The following is a 20,005-nucleotide window of genomic DNA, read 5'->3' as shown; positions in this document are numbered from 1 at the left end:
TTAAGTGGGAGAACTTGCACAATAGGTGGCTGACTAAATACTTTTTTCCCCACTGTAAGTCTGGTTCATTAAAGGCATTATATCGGGCCAGAAACCAGTCCCGATAGCATGGAAAGTTAATTCGAGAAACGGACATGTGGATTTGTGGATCGAGATAAAAGAGCAGCGCAAGGTTAAATTATATATTTAATTGCCTTAAGGGCACGCTATATATACAATGGCTAAACATACCGTATACAATGGTCAGATATGCATATATAAATAGTGGTAGGATAAAGAATGCATAATATAAAGAGTCAGTTACCTGTCAGATGAAAGGTCTGGCTTGTGGGGGAGGGACTACCTCTGTTCCTTACCTTCCCCCACATGATACATGGTCACGACCTCCCCAGAGAAAAAGCAATGGGCTATGCTTTAAATAAGCATTCAACCCCTTTGGGTCACTCCCCTCGTGCCCCCTGGGCTAAACCTAAATCCTGTCCCCATTACTTTAGCTGCTAAAAACTCCAAAACCTAAGATAGGTCATAACTCCTTAATGGACAGTCCTAGGGTGGCGGTTTTGGCTTTGCTACCAGGCTCCTACTAGTCTTTCTACGTATCTCCCCACCCAGAGGTGCTAGAATGAATCAAGGCCCTGAAAGGCATTTTGCCTGTACCAGAGATCTCGAAAATGTAATCTGTGTATGGCTAGGACATACGAAAAGTCCATATTCTCCTTATGAAATCCTTTTCTGTCTGATCAAAGCAGTTAAGGGGCCTTTACACATAGCGATATCGCTAGCGATATCGCTAAAGCGTCACCGATTTTGTGACGCAGCAGTGATATCGCTATGTGTGATACTTTCCTCCGACCGGCTCCCCCCGCTGTCTGTCGCTGATCGTGCGAGATCATGCAGCTCCATTTCTCATCAGGCGCTTCCTGCTGGCGCCGACGAGCGATACGTGGACGCGGGTGGGAGGACGTCAGGATCGCCGCGTCTGAAAGGTAAGTAACGACCGCTGCTGCATCGCTACATCGCTGTGAGGTCTGACTGTGTGACAGCTCACTAGCGACCATTTAGCGATGCACCAGCGAACCTGACCGGGTTATATCGTTGTCGGGATCGCTGGTGCATCGCTAAATGTAAAGGGGCCTTTAGATCGCATGGTATCTACAGGGAGATTAGGAGCTAGTTACTAGCCAGCTGGTGGGGGTGTGAAATTCTTTTTTGAAGCTGTGAAGGCTGGGACCCCCTGCTCAGCCAGCTGCATAAAGGAAGGGGGTTTTACAATCCATGTCAATTAGGATACAAATGATCGTCATGAAATTATATCTACAAAATTCTTCACAGCCACCATACACTTATTATGTTCCCTATTCTGGCCCCCCAGACTTTTAATGTCCCCCATTCTGGTCTCCATAAACTTGTAATGTTGGCCATCCTGGCCCACATACACTTCTACTGTAATGTTCCCGAGTTTGGACTCCATGCACTTATACTATTCATGATTGTGGCCCCCCATACACTTATAATATCCCCCATTGTAGTCCTCATGGATTTATAATGTCTCCCATTCTGGCCCCCATAGACTTTTAATGTCTCCCATTCTGACCCCCATTTTCTTATAATATCCCTGACTCTGGCCTCCATACACTTATATTGACCCCATTCTGGCTCCCCATACACTTTTAATGCCCCATTTGGGACCCTATATACTTAGAATGTACCCCCATTCAAGCTCAAATAGGCTAAAGATACACCTCTTTTGGGCCCAATACACTTGCAAATGTTCCCTATTCTAGCCCCGATAAACTTGTAATGTTTCCTATTTTGACCCACATAGACCTGTAATGTTCCCCAGTCTGGATCCCATAAACTTGTAATGTTTCCCATTTTGTACCCCAAATATAATTATAATGCTCCATAACACTTACATTTCCCATATTCTGGCCCTATATGCTTATTATGCCTCCAATCTAACCCCCATACACTATTAATTCCCCTTTATGTTCCTATATACTTATAATGTCAACTTTCTGGCCCCCATACACTTATAATACCCCAATTCTGGCCCCATATACTTGCAATGCTCCTATTCTGACCCTTAAAGTTCCTTAATCTGGCCTAGTACTCTTATGTGGGAGCCGAAATGGAGGATGTCACAAGTATATGTGGTCCAGAATGGGAACATTATACCTGTAATGTCCCTTGCTGTCATTGTCTTCACATAGAAAATGCATAAAAACAGGTATACTTCTCACCTGTCACTGCTCCCAAGACGAGCGGCTACTTCTTCATCTGACATACGGTGTGAAACTAAGTAATGTCATTGCTTCATCTATGATAACCCGACATCAGCTTCCTGCCTCTGATAGGTTGATGGTGTATAAAGCTATTATAATGCAGGGAGCCAGTGGCTACCTGTACCTCTACAGATTTCAACTGGATGTGTGTCCAACAATACACATCCAGTTGAAAATACAACTTGTGTCGCAGGCCCCAGTAGTATCCTCTGTGGACTGCTGGTCTCTGCCAATATAATATTTTCAGCATCACTACAATCTGAAAAGATTTAAGTATACCACCACCTTAGCATGGTCTGTAAGATAGCAAGGGTAAACATTATATATATATATATATATATATATATATATACACAGAGCAGATATACCTATATATGATCTAGGTACCTTATCTCACCAGGCTGTCCCTCCAAACATGGCTGATAAAGATTATACATATTCAGCTTGGAGTTGTAAATCTTGGAGAAGGCAAGTCTAAGCTAGAAAGAGAATAGTCACCATTATTGTAATGAAAGATGGAGATTTATGTGGCAATAGGTCAGGTGACACTTTAGTGATCAGACATCGGTGTTCGCATATCTTATGTGTTAGGCTACTTTCACACATCCGTTTTTTTAAATCCGGCACGATGCGGCGAAAATTGTGAAAACCGGATCCGGAATTGGATCCGTTTTTTTCACATAGAATGTAATGATCGCCGCATCGTGCCGGATGGACTTGCGGCACCTCCGGGTTTTGCCGGATACGGCAAACATGCGCCGTCCGGCGTCTGCAAAAAACGTTGGCTGCAACGTTTTTTTGCAGCGCCGGACCGGCTTTTAAAAACAGCGCATGCCCGGGCACTGTGAGTTTCAACCCCATAAGTGCCCGGCGCGCATCTCTCTCTCTCTCCCCCTCCCCTTCTCTCTCTCCCTCTCTCTCTCTCTCTCCATACACTTCATACCTTTCTTTGGCTGGCTCTCTCGTCCCCCGCTGTCTCTCTGGCTGCTCTCTCGTCCCTCGCTGTCTCTCTGGCTGCTCTCTCGTCCCCCGCTCTCTCTTTGGCTGCTCTCTCGTCCCCCGCTGTCTCTCTGGCTGCTCTCTCGTCCCCCGCTCTCTCTTTGGCTGCTCTCTCGTCCCCCGCTGTCTCTCTGGCTGCTCTCTCGCCTCCCGATCTCTCTCCAGCTGGCTCTCTCGACCCCCGTTGCTGCGGCTCCTTTAAATGTCCTCCAAGCCGCATCAGGCGCCGCATGTACATCCGGTGTCACCGCTGCAGGCCGGATCCGGCCGCCCGGTTTTTCGCCGCACGCCGCCGGACCCCTGACACCTGATGTCTGAAAGAGGCCTTAGCAGTATTTCAGTACACTTATATTGTGATTGATTCTTTCCATTTTTCATGTGTATTGTACCATGTGAATTTAATAAGTTAATGACCATAATACTTACTGCTATCTTACATGCCAGGCCGCTAGCAGTAACAAAATTACAACCTTTTTTTCTACAGCAAAAGTGCTCCAGACGTGACCAAGTCCTATATCAGAGATAAAATGACAGCTATGAAGAACAATGGACTGAGAATTAACATTCATTATGGCCCCAAATCAACAAAGAATTTTGCCAGAATTGTGACGTAAATTACTTTCAAAAGTTCCAAGATTTTGGATCAACTTATAGTTGCACAAAAATTTTGCAACTTTTGATGTTTTCACACCAGTTTCTCCCAGCTCTACCAAAATGGGCATGACGGTGGTGCAGTCAGGCGCTCGTCTAACTCGACGAGTTGCAGAGTTCCTTACACCCATAAGCATACTAGAGCAAGATTTCTGGCTAGGGGCACAGATGCGCACAAAACTCGCCAGACACATCGATTTGTTAAGGGGCGTGTGTCTAGTAATCAATAAGGGGTGTCTGACTGCAACACATTGCTTATCAAGTGTGGCAAAAAAATATTATTTAATTTGCTCCCTTTTTAAGTTAACTTTAAGGCCTGGGTCACACTGGCGAGGAATACGGCCGAGTGAGAGGCGCTAAAAGCACGCATTAGACACGGACCAATGATTCTCTATGGGGTCCCTCACACCAGCCGTATATTTCTCATCCGTATTCTACGGTCCGTGCCAATCGCAGCATGCTGCGATTGTCAGCGTACTACGGCCGTAGTACGCCAATGCAAGTCTATGGGTGCGCAAAAAATACGGAATACACACGGACCACACATGTGACTTGCGAGAAATACGCACCCGGTGTCTTTTAGCAAAGCCGGCAATTCAATGCGCTATACAGTAAACTCACACTGACAGTTTTAATAAAGAAACAAAAGAATAGATATAGACACATAGAATACACATATATATATATATATATATATATATATATATGCATTCTATGTGTCTATATCTATTCTTTGGTTTCTGTTAGAAACCCTGTCATAGGGCTCCATTATATGTCCATTTTGCAAGCCTGCGAGAAAATCTCGCCATACGGATTACATATGGATGCTTACATACGCAAAATACGCGACCACACCTTGATTACGGATGACATACGGAGCACTGTTTAGGGGCCATTCTTCCGTATTACGCATGTATTACGCATGTATCTAACGATTTGGATTTCTGGATCACGGAGTGAATTACTTATACGATGGACTACTTGCTAGAGATGGGGTGCACCTTACGAAGACTGGAAAACATGTATTTGGAAGTCGCCTTGCTACACTTGTAAGGAGAGCTTTAAACTAGAACAACATGGGAAGGGAAGCAAAAGACCAGAAAAAGCCATACATCTGACAAATGCTATTGAGAACTCTGCTATTAGAAGTGGAAAGGAAGAACAAAGACAAAAGAATCTAAATAATAAAAATATTGGAGAAAGAGAAACCAATCACAAACTAAAATGTTTCTATACTAATGCACAAAGCATGGGCAACAAACAAGGAGAATTGGAACTACTAACACAGGAAAAGAAATATGATGTCATTGGAATCACTGAAACTTGGTGGGACAATACACATGATTGGAATACAAGACTAGAAGGATACAACTTATTTTCAAGAAACAGACTTGATAAACGAGGAGGGGGTGTCGCATTGTATGTTAGAAACGCGTATATCTGCACAGAGATTGAAGCTTCAGAGACTGGGAGTACTGTGGAAACTGTTTGGGTAAGAATACAAGGACAGAACAATGGAAAGGACACCATTGTAGGCATTTACTACAGGCCGCCTGTGCAAGCTGAAGATATGGATGAACTCTTTATGCATCAAATGGCCAAGTTCTCCAAAAAATACGACATAGTTGTCATGGGAGATTTCAACTATCCAGACATTTGTTGGGAATCTCTCTCAGGCAAAACTAACAGGTCAAGGAAATTATTATCCTCTCTTGCTGACAACTTTATCTTCCAAAAGGTAGGGGAGAAAACAAGGGGAACTGCTACCTTGGATCTAATCCTTACAAACAGGGAGGAAATGGTTGAGGAGGTAAAAGTGGCTGGGACCCTAGGAGGTAGCGACCATGCTATTTTAGAATTTTGGATAACTAGAGGAGGAAGACATGTGAAGACTCAGACGTCAAGGTTAGATTTCAGAAAGGCAGATTTTAAGGGATTCAGAAAGAGAATTGGAGGGATCCAATGGCTGGATATCCTTAAAGACAAAAATGTCCAGGAAGGATGGGAAATCTTGAAAAATGAAATTCTCAAAGCACAATTGTTAACAATTCCAAAAAGAGGGAAGAATAGGAAGCATTTAAGGAAGCCAGGAAGGATGAACACAGAACTTAAGCACATGTTAAAAAGGAAGAAAAAAATGTTTATAAAATGGAAAGAGGGAGGCATATCTAAAGAAGAATATAATGCTGTCTGCAGAACCTGCAGGGAACAAATCAGATTATCTAAAGCTGACAATCAATTGAGGCTTGCAAGAGATGTCAAAAGCAATAATAAAGGATTTTGGGGATATGTCAAAAGTAAAAGAAAAGTCAAAGATGCTATAGGATTTTTACAGGATGAAAATGATGAAATGGTAAGACAGGATGTTGAGAAGGCCGAACTTTTAAATTCCTATTTTGCATCTGTTTTCTCTCAGAAAGGCAATGTAACATCAACTGTTCTTCACTGTCCTATTAAGGGAATAGAAGAATCCAGGATATCTATCAACAGAAAGATAGTGAGGAAACACTTAGCTAACCTAAATGAATTCAAGTCACCAGGTCCAGATGAATTACACCCCAGAGTACTGAAGGAGATAGCAGAAGAAATTTCTGAACCCCTCTCCATAATCTGAAAATTCTTGGAGAACAGGAGAAGTCCCAGAAGACTGGAGAAGAGCAAATGTTGTTCCTATCTTCAAAAAGGGGAAGAAGGTGGACCCAGGCAACTATAGGCCGGTGAGTCTGACTTCTATACCAGGAAAGATCTTTGAACAAATTATTAAACAACATGTATGTCAGTACCTGGATAAGAATGAAGTGATTAAACAGAGTCAGCATGGGTTTGTAACTAATAAGTCATGTCAGACTAACTTAATTTCCTTCTATGATGGAATCACTGATTGGGTGGATCAAGGAAATGCTGTAGATATAGTATATCTTGACTTCAGCAAAGCATTTGACAAAGTATCTCATACAATCCTTATTGAAAAAATGTCTAAGTATGGAATGGACAAGGCAACTGTTAGGTGGATTCATAACTGGCTTAGTGATCGGACCCAAAGAGTGGTCGTAAATGGCTGCACATCCAGTTGGAAGAATGTCTCAAGTGGGGTACCACAGGGCTCTGTCCTGGGCCCTGTATTGTTCAACATCTTTATCAACGATTTAGATGAAGGAATTGAGGGTAAACTGATTAAATTTGCTGATGACACAAAGCTAGGAGGGATCGCTAATACTAGAGAAGAGAGAGAGAGGATTCAAAAAGATATAAATAAACTGGAGAAGTGGGCAGCAACAAACAGAATGGTTTTTAACAGGGAAAAATGCAAAGTACTACATCTGGGCAATAAAAATGAAAAAAGCATATACAGAATGGGAGGAATAGGGCTTAGTGACAGCACATGTGAAAAAGACTTGGGTATACTAATAGATCACAGACTGAATATGAGTCAACAGTGTGATGCAGCAGCAAAAAAGGCAAATGCAATTCTAGGATGTATTAACAGAAGCATACAGTCTAGATCACGTGAAGTCATTATTTCCCTCTACTCCTCTTTGGTCAGACCTCATCTGGAATATTGTGTCCAGTTTTGGGCACCACATTTTAAAAAAGACATCAACAAACTGGAGCAAGTTCAGAAAAGAGCGACCAGAATGGTGACCGGTCTGCAAACCCTGTCTTATGAGGAAAGGTTGCAGGGTTTGGGAATGTTTAGTTTGCAAAAGAGAAGACTGAGAGGAGACTTAATAGCTGTCTACAAATATCTAAAGGGCTGTCACATTGTAGAAGGATCAACTTTATTCTCATTTGCACAAGGAAAGACTAGAAGCAATGGGATGAAACTGAATGGGAGGAGACACAGATTAGATATTAGAAAAAACTTTTTGACAGTTAGAGTGATCAATGAGTGGAACAAGCTGCCACGAGAAGTGGTGAGTTCTCCTTCAATGGAAGTCTTCAAACAGAGGCTGGACAGACATCTGACTGGGATGATTTAGCGAATCCTGCTTTGAGCAGGGGGTTGGACCAGATGGCCCAGGAGGTCCCTTCCAACTCTACGATTCTATGATGTAAAATACTGACCGTATTTTGCGTCGGTTAGTGTGACCCCGGCCTAACTTGTTCTTTTACTGGGTTTTTTTTTACATCTTGGTCATCATTTTCTTTTTCTAGGTGTTTTAGACAAATTCTTCATTTGCGACTTTATGGAAATTTCACCTATAGAAATATTATTGACTTTTTGGTCTAAAAATGGCCAAAAAAGGTAAAAAGAAAAAAAAAGAGCTTCTTTGATTTTGGACAAAATTCACCAACCTGCCTGCACCATTTCTAAGAGTTTGACACAAATTTTGTTTTGTATATAGAGAAAGATAAAAAATATGGAACATATACACGTCTTTTACATATATGTTGAACAACTACACACTTTTTACTTACTTAATATCCAAAAGACCATGGTAATATGCATAATATAAAAGGGAATAGTGATCCACGTTATAATCTGTAATACCATTTCCTATAGCAAGGCCCTGAAATTAAAAAATAAAAATATAGTGCTGATATTATCCTCTAGAATTACTCATTACCTCCTTTTATTCTTTGGGTCTCATTGCTGACAAACAATACTGTGCATAAGTTTCAGGCAGTTGTGGAAAAAATGCTGCAAAGTAATCATACTTTCAAAAGCAAATACTTTACGTTTATCAGTTATTAATATTCAAAGTGAATGAACAAAAGGTAAATCTAAATCATATTAATATTTGATGTGATTTTTGTGTTCAAAACAGCATCAATTCCTCTAGGTACACTTGCACACAGTTTTTGAAAGAACTCAGCAGGAAGGTTGTTATAAACATATTGGAGAAATAGCCACACATCTTCCATCATTAAGAATATCATTAACCCCTTTACTCCCAAGTGTGGTTTGCATGTTAATGCCCGGGCCAATTTTTACAATTCTGACCACTGTCCCTTTATGAGGTAATAAATCTGGAACGCTTCCATGGATCCTGGTGATTCTAACATTGTTTTCTCATGACATATTGTACTTCATGTTAGTCATAAAATTTCAATCTTATACCTTGCGTTTATTTGTGAAAAAAGCGGAAATTGGCGAAAATTTTGAAAATTTTGCAATTTTCCAACTTTGAATTTTTATGCTCTTAAATCACAGAGATACAGCACACAAAAAACTTAATAAGTAACATTTCCCACATGTTTACTTTACATCAGCACAATTTGGGAACCAAAATTTTTTTTTGTTAGGAAGTTATAAGGGTTAAAAGTTGACCAGCGATTTCTCATTTTTACAACACCATTTTATTTTTAGGGACTACATCACATTTGAAATCACTTTGAGGGGTCTATATGATAGAAAATACCAAAAAGTGACACCACTCTAAAAACTGCACCCCTCAAGGTGCTCAGCACCACATTCATGAAGTTTATTAACCCTTCAGGTACTTCACAGGAATTTTTTGAATGTTTAAAAACTTTTTCACAAAAAAAATTTCAGGTTCAATTTTTTTATTTTACCAAGGGTAACAGGAGAAATTGGACTGGAAAAGTTATTGTGCAATTTGTCCTGAGTACGCCGATACCTGATATTTGGGGGGAAGCCACTGTTTCGGCGCATGGCAGAGCTCGGAAGAGAAGGAGCGCCATTTGAAGTTTTCACTGCAAAATTGGCTGGAATTCAGATCGGGTGCCATGTTTGGAGAGCTCCTGATGTGCCTAAACAGTGGAAACCCCCCCACAAGTGACACCATTTTGGAAACTAGACCCCCAGTGAACTTATCTAGATGTGTGGTGAGAACTTTGAACCCCCAAGGTCTTCACAGAAGTTTATAACGTACAGCCGTACAATTAAAAAATCATATTTTTTCCACAAAAATGATCTTTTCACCCCCAATTTTTATTTTTCCAAGAGTAACAGGACCCCAAAAGTTATTGTGCAATTTGTCCTGAGTACGCTGATACCCCATATGTAGGGGTAAACCACTCTTTGGGTGCATGGCAGAGCTCGGAAGGGAAGCAGCGCCATTTGACTTTTTTGGCTGGAATTGAGTTCGGACGCCATGTCACGTTTGGAAAGCCCCTAATGTGCCAAAACAGTGGAAACCCCCCAATTCTAACTCCAACCCTAACCCCAACACACCCCTAACCATAACCCTAGCTCTAATGGGAAAATGGAAATAAATAAAAAAAATTTATTTTATTATTTTTCCCTAACTAAAGGGGTGGTAAAGGGGGTATCATGATCCAGGCTGGATCTGACAGTTTAAATGGTCAAAGTTGAACTTTTTTCCTTTGGCTAGGTGCCAAGGTGATGTGATTGCCCCCGGTAGCCATTAGAATTATTACACGTGGTGTTTCATTCTAAGTTGCCCGGTGGTGGTGAGTGGTATCGCACCTTAGTTTTAGGGTTAATGTGCACGCAGTTACAAGTCAGGTGTTAGGCTCTATAAAGGGGAGCCAGGTGGGTTCAATCACTGTTGGTGATATTGTGTGTTAGTCATTCACAAGGAAGCCTGGGTGAGGAAGGAGCTGAACATGAGTCCTGCGCAGCCCTGCCAGAGGGAACGAGTGGCAGCTAGGTGGTCTGCAAGAAGGGCTGGCATGGCATGTGGAGTCACAGTTTATGGTGTTGGCAGGAAGTGCTTGCATGGCTTGGTGGAGTGACGACTATGGAGAGAGTTGCACTCAGCAGCGGGACTTGGTTGCTGAGAGCTGGACTCAAGTATGCTTGACATTTTGGGCAGGAGCTGAACTCATCTTTGGGACTCTGTTACTGGACTTCTGCAATTGGTGGTGGACTCTGCTCCAAGGCTGCACTATGGTGAAGGATCCAGTTATGGTGATGGATCCGGGTGGAGGAGAACATGCACGCAGGTGGTGAGCTCTGTTGCTAGGAGCGTACGCAACAGAGCAAAGCTAAGTGGTGTTTCCCCTGTTTTGTCATCTTTCCTCATGTGTGTTTTAGTGCAGTGGTGAGATTAGTTTTCGCACCGTCCAATTCCCTAATGAGGGTTTAGGTCAGGGCGAGCTAGGGTTTTTAGGTTCCTGTTGCGCGCCCGGTGCGGAACCGGCATAGGGAACGTTAGGAGTGCAGGGACACTGGCTCAGGGGAGCTCAGGAGGTCTCCACTTCCCTATTCCCTATCGCAGGGCCCACCATTGTTAATGTTCCCAGGTTTCCCTTATTGTTAAATTCGCCTTACTGGAGGCGGGGTTTCCAGACTTGTATATACGTGTAATGTCTAAATTCGCCAGTTGGAGGCGGTGTATCCAGCTGCACGTGTTTATTATTTAAATTCGCCCCACTGGAGGCGGTGTATCCAGGGTCACGTGCGTCACATGGGTGCGCATTGCGGTACTCGCTGCAACCAGACACACGCGTGACCGTGACATTATCACCAACCATACATTTTTTTTTTCTGGTGAGCTTTGGCCATGTGGAGACCGCTGAGTAATTGCTGCCGGGCCTCACTCAGGTGAGTGAGGAGCGGCAAGGTGTTTAGAGCCGCTGCAGCAGCAGTTATCAGGGTCTGGGGCCTCTGCTCAGGTAACCAGGAAATCAAAATGGTGGCTTTGGCAAATTGCGGGTCTGGCAAAAGCCCCTTGAGTCGCTGTTGGGTAGCGGGACTTGTTCATACAGGTGGACATAACCAGACAGGTGGGTGGAGTTGGTGATCCCCATGGTGCTGTCTGGGGTTCCCCGAGGTGAAGGGGTATGTCCCTGTAGTGAGCAGACTGGTGTATAGTCCGCGGGGCTCATGCCAAATCTTCAATACCACCGAAGAAGCCGCCCCCTCCTGGTCATGTGGAGGAAGGCGACCAGCGAGTGTATATTTCCTCCATGTCCCTGCGGCTTTGGTAAAAGCCCCAAGAGTCGCTGCTGGGGAGCGGGACTTGTTCATACAGGCGGACGTAACCAGACAGGTGGGTGGAATTGGTGTCCCCATGGTGCTGTCTGGGGTTCCCCGAGGTGAAGGGGTATGTCCCTGTAGTGAGCAGACTGGTGATAGTCCGCGGGGCTCACGCCAAATCTTCTATACCACCGAAGAGGCCGCCCCCTCCTGGTCGTTTGGAGGAAGGCGACCAGCGAGTGTATATTTCCTCCATATTCCTGCCCCCTTCTCCTCCAGGTGTGTGCAGCAGGTGTGCTGCGGGGGAGTAGGGACAATTCTCACCCCTTGATATTAACCAACCCTGGGAGGCGCAGACCTCATGGTGAAAGGGTTGGAGGGTGGTGTCACTTGGTGAATAGCGGGGGTGTGAGTGTGGTGACAGCGGAGGGACGCCTCTGTTGTCGAGTCCAGAATGAGTTCACCAAAATATGACTAACGAATATGTGCAAAAAACGTTCAGGTCCGGACCTGTGTGTGAATGAGTGTGTATGGGTGGCCACCAAAAAACATCTTGTGGAAGCGTGTTGTGGAGTCTGATCAGCTCATAGCAAACATACACATACATAAACTCATTCCCCAGGTCGGCGCTGTGGAGATGAGTGGTGCCTCCAATCGAACATGTATTGCAAATGCGTTTGTCATTAACCTGAAGTGTCAGGTAGTGGTGGGGTGAACTCAGGATCTGGGTGTTCCCGCTGTAGGTGTTTCCCTAATGAGGAGTGGTCTAGAGGGTCCAGAGGCACCTCATTAAGGAGGGGGTACTGTCATGATCCTGTCTGGATCTGACAGTTTAAATGGTCAAAGTTGAACTTTTTTTCCTTTGACTAGGTGCCAAGGTGATGTGATTGCCCCCGGTGGCCATTAGAATTATTACACGTGGTGTTTCATTCTAAGTTGCCCGGTGGTGGTGAGTGGTATCGCACCTTAGTTTTAGGGTTAATGTGCACGCAGTTACAGGTCAGGTGTTAGGCTCTATAAAGGGGAGTCAGGTGGGTTCAATCACTGTTGGTGATATTGTGTGTTAATCATTCACAAGGAAGCCTGGGTGAGGAAGGAGCTGAACATGAGTCCTGCGCAGCCCAGCCAGAGGGGACGAGTGGCAGCTAGGTTGTCTGCAAGAAGGGCTGGCATGGCGTGTTGGAGTCACAGTTTATGGTGTTGGCAGGAAGTGCTTGCATGGCTTGGTGGAGTGACGACTATGGAGAGAGTTGCACTCAGCAGCGGGACTTGGTTGCTGAGAGCTGGACTCAAGCATGCTTGACATTTTGGGCAGGAGCTGAACTCACCTTTGGGACTCTGTTACTGGACTTCTGCAATTGGTGGTGGACTCTGCTCCAAGGCTGCACTATGGTGAAGGATCCAGTTATGGTGACGACTATCCAGCTGCACGTGTTTATTATTTAAATTCGCCCCACTGGAGGAGGTGTATCCAGGGTCACGTGCGTTACATGGGTTCGCCTTGCGGTACTCGCTGCGTCCAGAGACACACGTGACCGTGACAGGGGGGTTTGATTTACTATTTATAGCGAGTTTTTATATTTGGCAGCTGTCATACGCTAAAAGACGCTTTTTATTGTAAAAATAGTTTATGCATCACCACATACTGAGAGCTATAATTTTTCTATATTTTGACACACCGAGTCATGTGAGGTCTTATTTTTCGCGGGACGAGTTGACGTTTTTATTGGTATCATTTTCGGGCACGTGACATTTTTTGATCGCTTTTTATTCCGATTTTTGGGATGCAGAATGAACAAAAACCAGCATTTCATGAATTTCTTTTGGGGGGTGCGTTTACACTATTTTGCGTGCGGTAAAATTGATAAAGCGATTTTATTCTTCGGGTCAGTACGTTACAGTGATACCTCATTTATGTTGTTTTTTTATGTTTTGGCGCTTTTATGCAATGAAAACAATTTTATATAAAAAATAATTATTTTTGCATCGCTTTATTCTGCGAGCTATAACTTTTTTATTTTTTCGCTGATGATGCTGAGTGGTGGCTCGTATTTTGCGTGACAAGATGACATTTTCAGCGGTACCATGGTTATTTACATCCATCAGCGATCTGTCACAGGCAGTGCTGGAGGTTTCCTCATGCCGGCGCTTTGCAGGCATGAGGAAGCTGGCTCCCTGCAGGCCCCCAAAGGTCCCCGCCGCCATATTGGATCCGGGGACCTGCAGGGAAGGAGGCCCCCGCAGCAGCGCTGCATATCGCGCTGCTGCCGGGGTCTCAGAGAAGCACGGAGAGAGCCCCCTCCCGATGCTTCCCTAAACCCCCGGTACACTGCGATCGCATTTGATCGCTGTGTGCCGGGGGTTAACGTGTCGAGGGCGGTCCGTGACAGCCCCTGACACATAGTGCCGGGTGTCAGCTGTGATAATCAGCTGACACCCGGCCGCGATCAGCTGCGCTCCCCCCGTGAGCGCAGCTGATCGCGCTAGACGTACTATTCCATCCTTAGGACTTAGGTCCCAGGTCACACGGACGGAATAGTATATCTAATGTAGGAAAGGGGTTAAGAGCTATCTTCTGCATAAAGAATAATATAATAATGTGGTTCCCACAGAGACCTGATCTCAACATCATTAAGTCTGTCTGGGATTACATGAAGAGACAGAAGGATTAGCATAAACTTATACCCACAGAAGATCTGAGGTTAGTTCTCCAAGATGTTTGGATGTTCAAAAATGTATTTGATTTAGATTTCCCTTTTGTTCATTCGCCTTTTAATTTGTTAATTGGTACACATAAAATATTAAAGGCCCCTTTACACATAACGATGTTCCAGCGATCCCACCAACGATCCGACATGGATGGGATCGCTGGGAGATCGTTAGATAGCCCCTCCAGCGATCAGGACCAGCGAGCAAGCTGGTTTCTAATGTGAAAAACATGAAACACAGTCGTGTGCAGGGGGCCATACAGTCAAAGAATATCATGAAGTAGACGGTCCCACATACTTCATGAATGATAAACCTTAGAATATGAAGAAATTGTTATTGGGATGGTTGGAGTCTAGTTTCTTTCTCAAGATATTTTTGGAAGCATAGGAGATCAATGTCATGCACAATATTTGAATGTAAAGAAGCCACATCGAGGGCAATAAAAATATAATAAGGCTTCCCGCTGACAGTTTGCATCATTTGAATTAAATGGGTGGAATTCCTAAAATTAATAGTGAGGTTGAGAGCATGAAACTGCATAATACTATCTATATATTCTAAGAGATTATTTATGAGGGATACTAACCATAAAATTATAGGTCTCCAGGCGAAGCTATCAGACTTTTGTGTATCTTGATTAGATGACAAAAAAGGGCGTATTGGGATTTTTTACTGATATAAATCTTTTCGAATGGGAATTCAATATATTATCTGCAGCAGCTTTATTAATCAATGTGTTTTAAATAGCGATCACAATCGGAGGTGTCTGGAGGTGTGAGTTCATAATGATTCATATCTGACAGGATTACCTATGACATTAGCAGAGCATTGAATAGGTCAGACATTGTTTACTTTTACACATTGGTCAGGTAATTGAGTTGGTCAGGCCATTGAGTTGGTCAGGCAAGGTTCATATATTGGTCAGACATTCTTTTCTTTCACACATTAGTGGGGTCATTGAGTTGGTGAGGTATTGTTCACACATTGGTGTGATATTCTTTACTTTTTACACATTGGTTGACATTGAGATGGTCAGGCTCTGTTTACTTTTACACAGGTGTGATGATTGTGTGATAGGCTATGTGGATATCATTTTGTGTATATTTCTATTTCATTTATTTTCATAGTGTTTTTCTTGTATGTCTATAGCCTGACTGTATCTGTCTCTTGATGACCCCCTGTAGTTCTTTAATCCCCAAGGCTCCTTTGATCTCCTCTGGGAGGCCTGGAAACCGCCTCAACCTGTTTGACTACAACTGGACACAAGGAAGGGGGGGTGGGGAGAACAGGAGCTGGTCAAGTCAGTTCCTGTGTGGAGTGGATCGGGTAAAGACTGCACTTCAGAGAGAAGGACCCATTTTATCCTCTGGTGCTAGAGTTTTGGAATCTCTTCTCCCTGGACATTCTATCCTGTTACTGGACTACATTCTTGTTCTGGACTATTGTATCCTCAGTGTGGTGGATTGTTTATGGACCTTCTAATTTTGCCTGTAATAAAGGTCTTGGGATTGTTCACCCTTCCCTCGCTCTGTTGATTGTGTGGTATCGGAGAAGGACCCCGTGACAACAGGTATCACTAATTTAATTAAACTGTACTAATCCTAACAGCCATTCTCATTCATGTGAGGGTACCAAGACATTTTGGCTTAAACTTAAGAAAATCACAAAAATAAAAGGGTTTTTGTATCCTGCTCTACCTGCATTTTTTCACTAAAAACACTGCAAAAACTAAAGGCAATGCTTTTTGCTTAGTTTTTGCTGCTTTTTTAGACTAAGGCCATGTGCACATGTTCAGTATTTGGTAAGTTTTTTACCTCAGTATCTGTAAGCCAAAACCAGGAGTGGGTGATAAATACAGAAGTGGTGACGTGTTTGTATTAGGCCATGTGCACACATTCAGTATGTGGCATATCTCCCAAGCGTCCCGATTCCCGTGGGACAGTCCCGTTTTTGACACCCCCCTCCCGCATCCCACCCAGGACGGTATTTTTCCCGCACTGCACTGAGCCGCCACGCCCCCCCATCCACCAACGCCATGCTCACCGCCCCAGATAGACGCACCGCAGCCTGCAATGATGTGGATGGACTGTGTGTGTTCTGTCTGTGCGCAAAGGACCTGTGAGAGGGGAGGAGTCAGGGGTCACATGATCAGGGCCCTCCATGTCTATGTGGCTGGGCTGTGTGTGTTCTGTGCGCACAGGACCTGTGAGAGGGGAGGAGTCAGGGGTCACATGATCAGGGGCTGTGTCTGCCTGCACTCTGCAGGAGTCTGGTCTCCTGTGCTGGTTGTCCTGCTTGCTGAGGTAAAGTTTCTGTGTGGGGTCAGGAGAGGTTTACAGTGGGGATGTAGCAGAGCCGAGCGTGTACGAGGTGTACGGAGCAGAGCCGCGCGTGTACGATGTGTACGGAGCGGAGCCGCGCGTGTACGAGGTGTACGGAGCGGAGCAGCGCATGTACGAGGTGTACGGAGCGGAGCCACGCGTGTACGAGGTGTAGGAGCAGAGTCGCGCGTGTACGAGGTGTACGGAGCGGAGCCTCGCGTGTACGAGGTGTACGGATCGGATCAGCGCATGTACGGGGCGTACGGAGTGGATCAGCGTGTGTACGAGGCTTACGGAGTGGAGCCACGCATGTACGAGGCATACGGAGCGGAGCCACGTGTGTACTTGGTGTACGGAGCGGAGCCGCGTGTGTATGGGGTATGCGGAGCCGTGTGTGTGTGGAGTGGAGCCAATGTGTACTGGATGTACGGAGCAGAGCCAAGTGTGTATGAGGCATACAAAGTGGGCGTTTCCCACGGACACAGGAGTACACGGTGGAGCACCAAGGAGCACTTTAAAACTCGCGCATGACATTCCACCGGAAGTGATGTGCTGGAAGCTGACCGGAAATGAGGTAATTTCATGAGAAGATTGTGATGGAACCAGGAATGCTTCAAATCCATCACAGTATCCTCCTCCAACAGCGTGGACAGCAGGATCACCTTGGAATCGGGGATGCCGGCCATGTGAGCGGATCATGATATGTCCTGCATCGGGAGGCTCCGGTGGGCACTTCAATGGGAGTCGGGCTGCTATAGTATCTTTATAGAATCTTTCTTTCTCTCTTTCTCTCTCTCTCTCTGTTTCTTTATTTCTCTGTTCTTTCTTTCTCTCTCGCTCTCCTTTCTTTCTTTCTTTCTTTCTCTATTTTCTTTTTTCTCTCGCTCTGTTTTCTTTCTTTTCCTTAGTACCAGTCAGTGTGCCCACAGTACCAGCCACTGTGCCCCTAATAGCAGTCAGTGTGATCAGCAGTGCTAAATGGGTGTGACTGGGCGTGGACATTGGTGTGAATAGTCGAGAAATGGGTGTGGTCAGGGCATGGCCTAAAATTTGTGTCCCTCTTTCCCTTCTTCAAAAGTTGGGAGGTATGGTATTTGGTGAGTTTTTTACCTCAGTATCTGTAAGCCAGAACCAGGAGTGGGTGATAAATACAGAAGTGGTGACGTGTTTCTATTAGGCCATGTGCACACATTCAGTATTTGGTGAGTTTTTTACCTCTGTATTTATAAGCCAAAACCAGGAGTGGGTGATAAATACAGAAGTGGTGACGTGTTTGTGTGGGGAAGGTGACTTGACGGACAGACTTGACTGGAGTAAGAGGGGATGGTTTGTGCACTATAGACAGGGATTGGCAATGACAGAAGGGTAACAACTGGGGAAGATAGAAAAGGGAGTGCAATACCTGGATTTGACCACAAGATGGCAGGGGGAGCGTAGTTTAGGACTTGACAGCAGCTTAAGGCTATAGAAACCGCTTAGTCATGGGGGGCGGGGAGATAGGGACCCAGGAAGGGATTTCCAAAGGAGGGAGATAAATAGAACAGGAGTGGGTTCCAGAGAGTTCTAGGTCTAGTCCCGGGAGGAGCTCTGGAGCAGAAGACTGACAACGGTGGAGAGTTCGACCAGGGGATTGACAGGAAGAGACAGTCAGGGGGGTGGCCCTGACATCAAGAACAGCAGGACAGACGAGGCCCCGGGGGTACCGTGTGGATGACAACCTCGGGAAGGTGAAGCGCTGGCGGTAGATAGGTCTAGGACAGCCCCAGCAAAAGATCCGTGAGGAACATCACTACGACTGAAGGAAAGGTGGAGGTACCCGGGCCTGAGTACGGAGAGCTGTAAAGGAACTGCGGTGTATGGCTACGGTCGTCAGGAGGACAGCCAATAAAACCCAGACCTGTTGCAACTGAAATCTGCCTCCGTCTCGTCTCTGTGTCAGCTGTGTGCGGTAAGCAGTGGACCACCCCCCTATCCGGGCCATTACTACATTTGTATTATATTTTTCCTCTGATTGTTCTATTCCTAGTGTAGACTTTCAATTACTGAGGTTAAAAGCTCACCAAATACTTTAACCCCTTTCTGCCAGCAGACGTACTATCCCGTCCATGTGCCCTGGGACTTAATTCCCAGGAACGGGATAGTACGTCTAGCGCGATCAGCGGCGCCCACGTGGTGAGCGCCGCTGATCGCGGCCGGGAGTCAGCTGATTATCACAGCTGACACCCGGCACAATGTGTCAGGGGCGGTCACGGACCGCCCCCGACACGTTAACCCCTTGTACACCGCGATTAAATACGATCTCGGTGTACCGGGGGTTAAAGGGAAGCATTGGCAGGGAGGGGGCTCCCTCCGTGCTTCCCTGAGCCCCCCACGGCAGCGCAATGTGAAGCGCTGCTGCGGGGGGCTCTTTCCCTACAGGCTCCCGGATCCAAGATGGCGACGGGGACCTTCGGGGGCCTGTAGGGAGCTGACTTCCTCACTGCCTGCAAAGCGCAGGCATGAGGAAGTCTGCAGCAGTGCCTGTGACAGATCGCTGATCTGTCACAGTGATCTGTGATGTGAGAGATCAGCGATCTGTTACAGGACAGTGATGTCTGATGTCCCACCTGGGACAATGCAATAAAGTTAAAAAAAAAGTGTAAAAATAATTTTTAAAAAATCGCTAAATAAATTAGTAAAAAAAAAAAATATTCCCCAATAAATTCTTTTTTTGAAAATAAAAAAAACCAAACAATAAAAGTACACATATTTGGTATCGCCGCGTCCGTAACGACCCGCCCTATAAAACTGTCCCATTAGTAAACCCTTTTAACGAACCCCTTAAAAAATAAAAAACGAAGCCAAAAATAATGATTTATTATCATACCACCGAACAAAAAGTGCAATAACGCGCGATCAAAAAGACGCATATAAATATCTATGGTACCGCTGAAAACGTCAGCTTGTCCCGCAAAAAACCAGCTGCCATACAGCGTCATCCGCAAAAAAATAAAAAAGTTATAGCTCGCAGAATAAAGCCATGCAAAAATAATTATTTTTTATATAAAATAGTTTTCATTGCATAAAACCGACAAAACATAAAAAACGACCTAAAAGAGGTATCGCTGTAACCGTATCTGACCCGAAGAATAAAACCGCTTTATCAATTTCACCGCACACGGAACGCTGTAAATGCACCCCCCAAAAGAAAT

The 20,005-nt window shown here is 44.8% G+C and overlaps 1 protein-coding gene across 1 annotated transcript in view; it reads right to left on the bottom strand.

Moving 5' to 3' along the window:
- LOC141069626 (lysosomal protective protein-like) overlaps window positions 1-20,005 on the bottom strand; it is a 91,113-nt gene that overhangs the window by 28,914 nt on the left and 42,194 nt on the right. Inside the window, exons 7-9 of the mRNA XM_073559348.1 lie at window positions 8,355-8,446; window positions 3,711-3,795; window positions 2,673-2,764 (exon numbers count right to left, since the gene is read on the bottom strand). Of these exons, the coding sequence (XP_073415449.1) occupies window positions 2,673-2,764; window positions 3,711-3,795; window positions 8,355-8,446 (269 nt within the window). The remainder of the gene's footprint in view (window positions 1-2,672; window positions 2,765-3,710; window positions 3,796-8,354; window positions 8,447-20,005) is intronic.

The sequence above is a fragment of the Dendrobates tinctorius genome, unplaced genomic scaffold, assembly GCF_039654945.1.
Source record: "Dendrobates tinctorius isolate UK_male_01 unplaced genomic scaffold, ASM3965494v1 ptg000270l, whole genome shotgun sequence".
In the NCBI taxonomy this organism is placed as follows: Eukaryota; Metazoa; Chordata; class Amphibia; order Anura; family Dendrobatidae; genus Dendrobates; species Dendrobates tinctorius.
The sequence above is the reverse complement of the archived record's forward strand: the minus strand, read 5'-3'. Positions and strand labels throughout refer to the sequence as shown.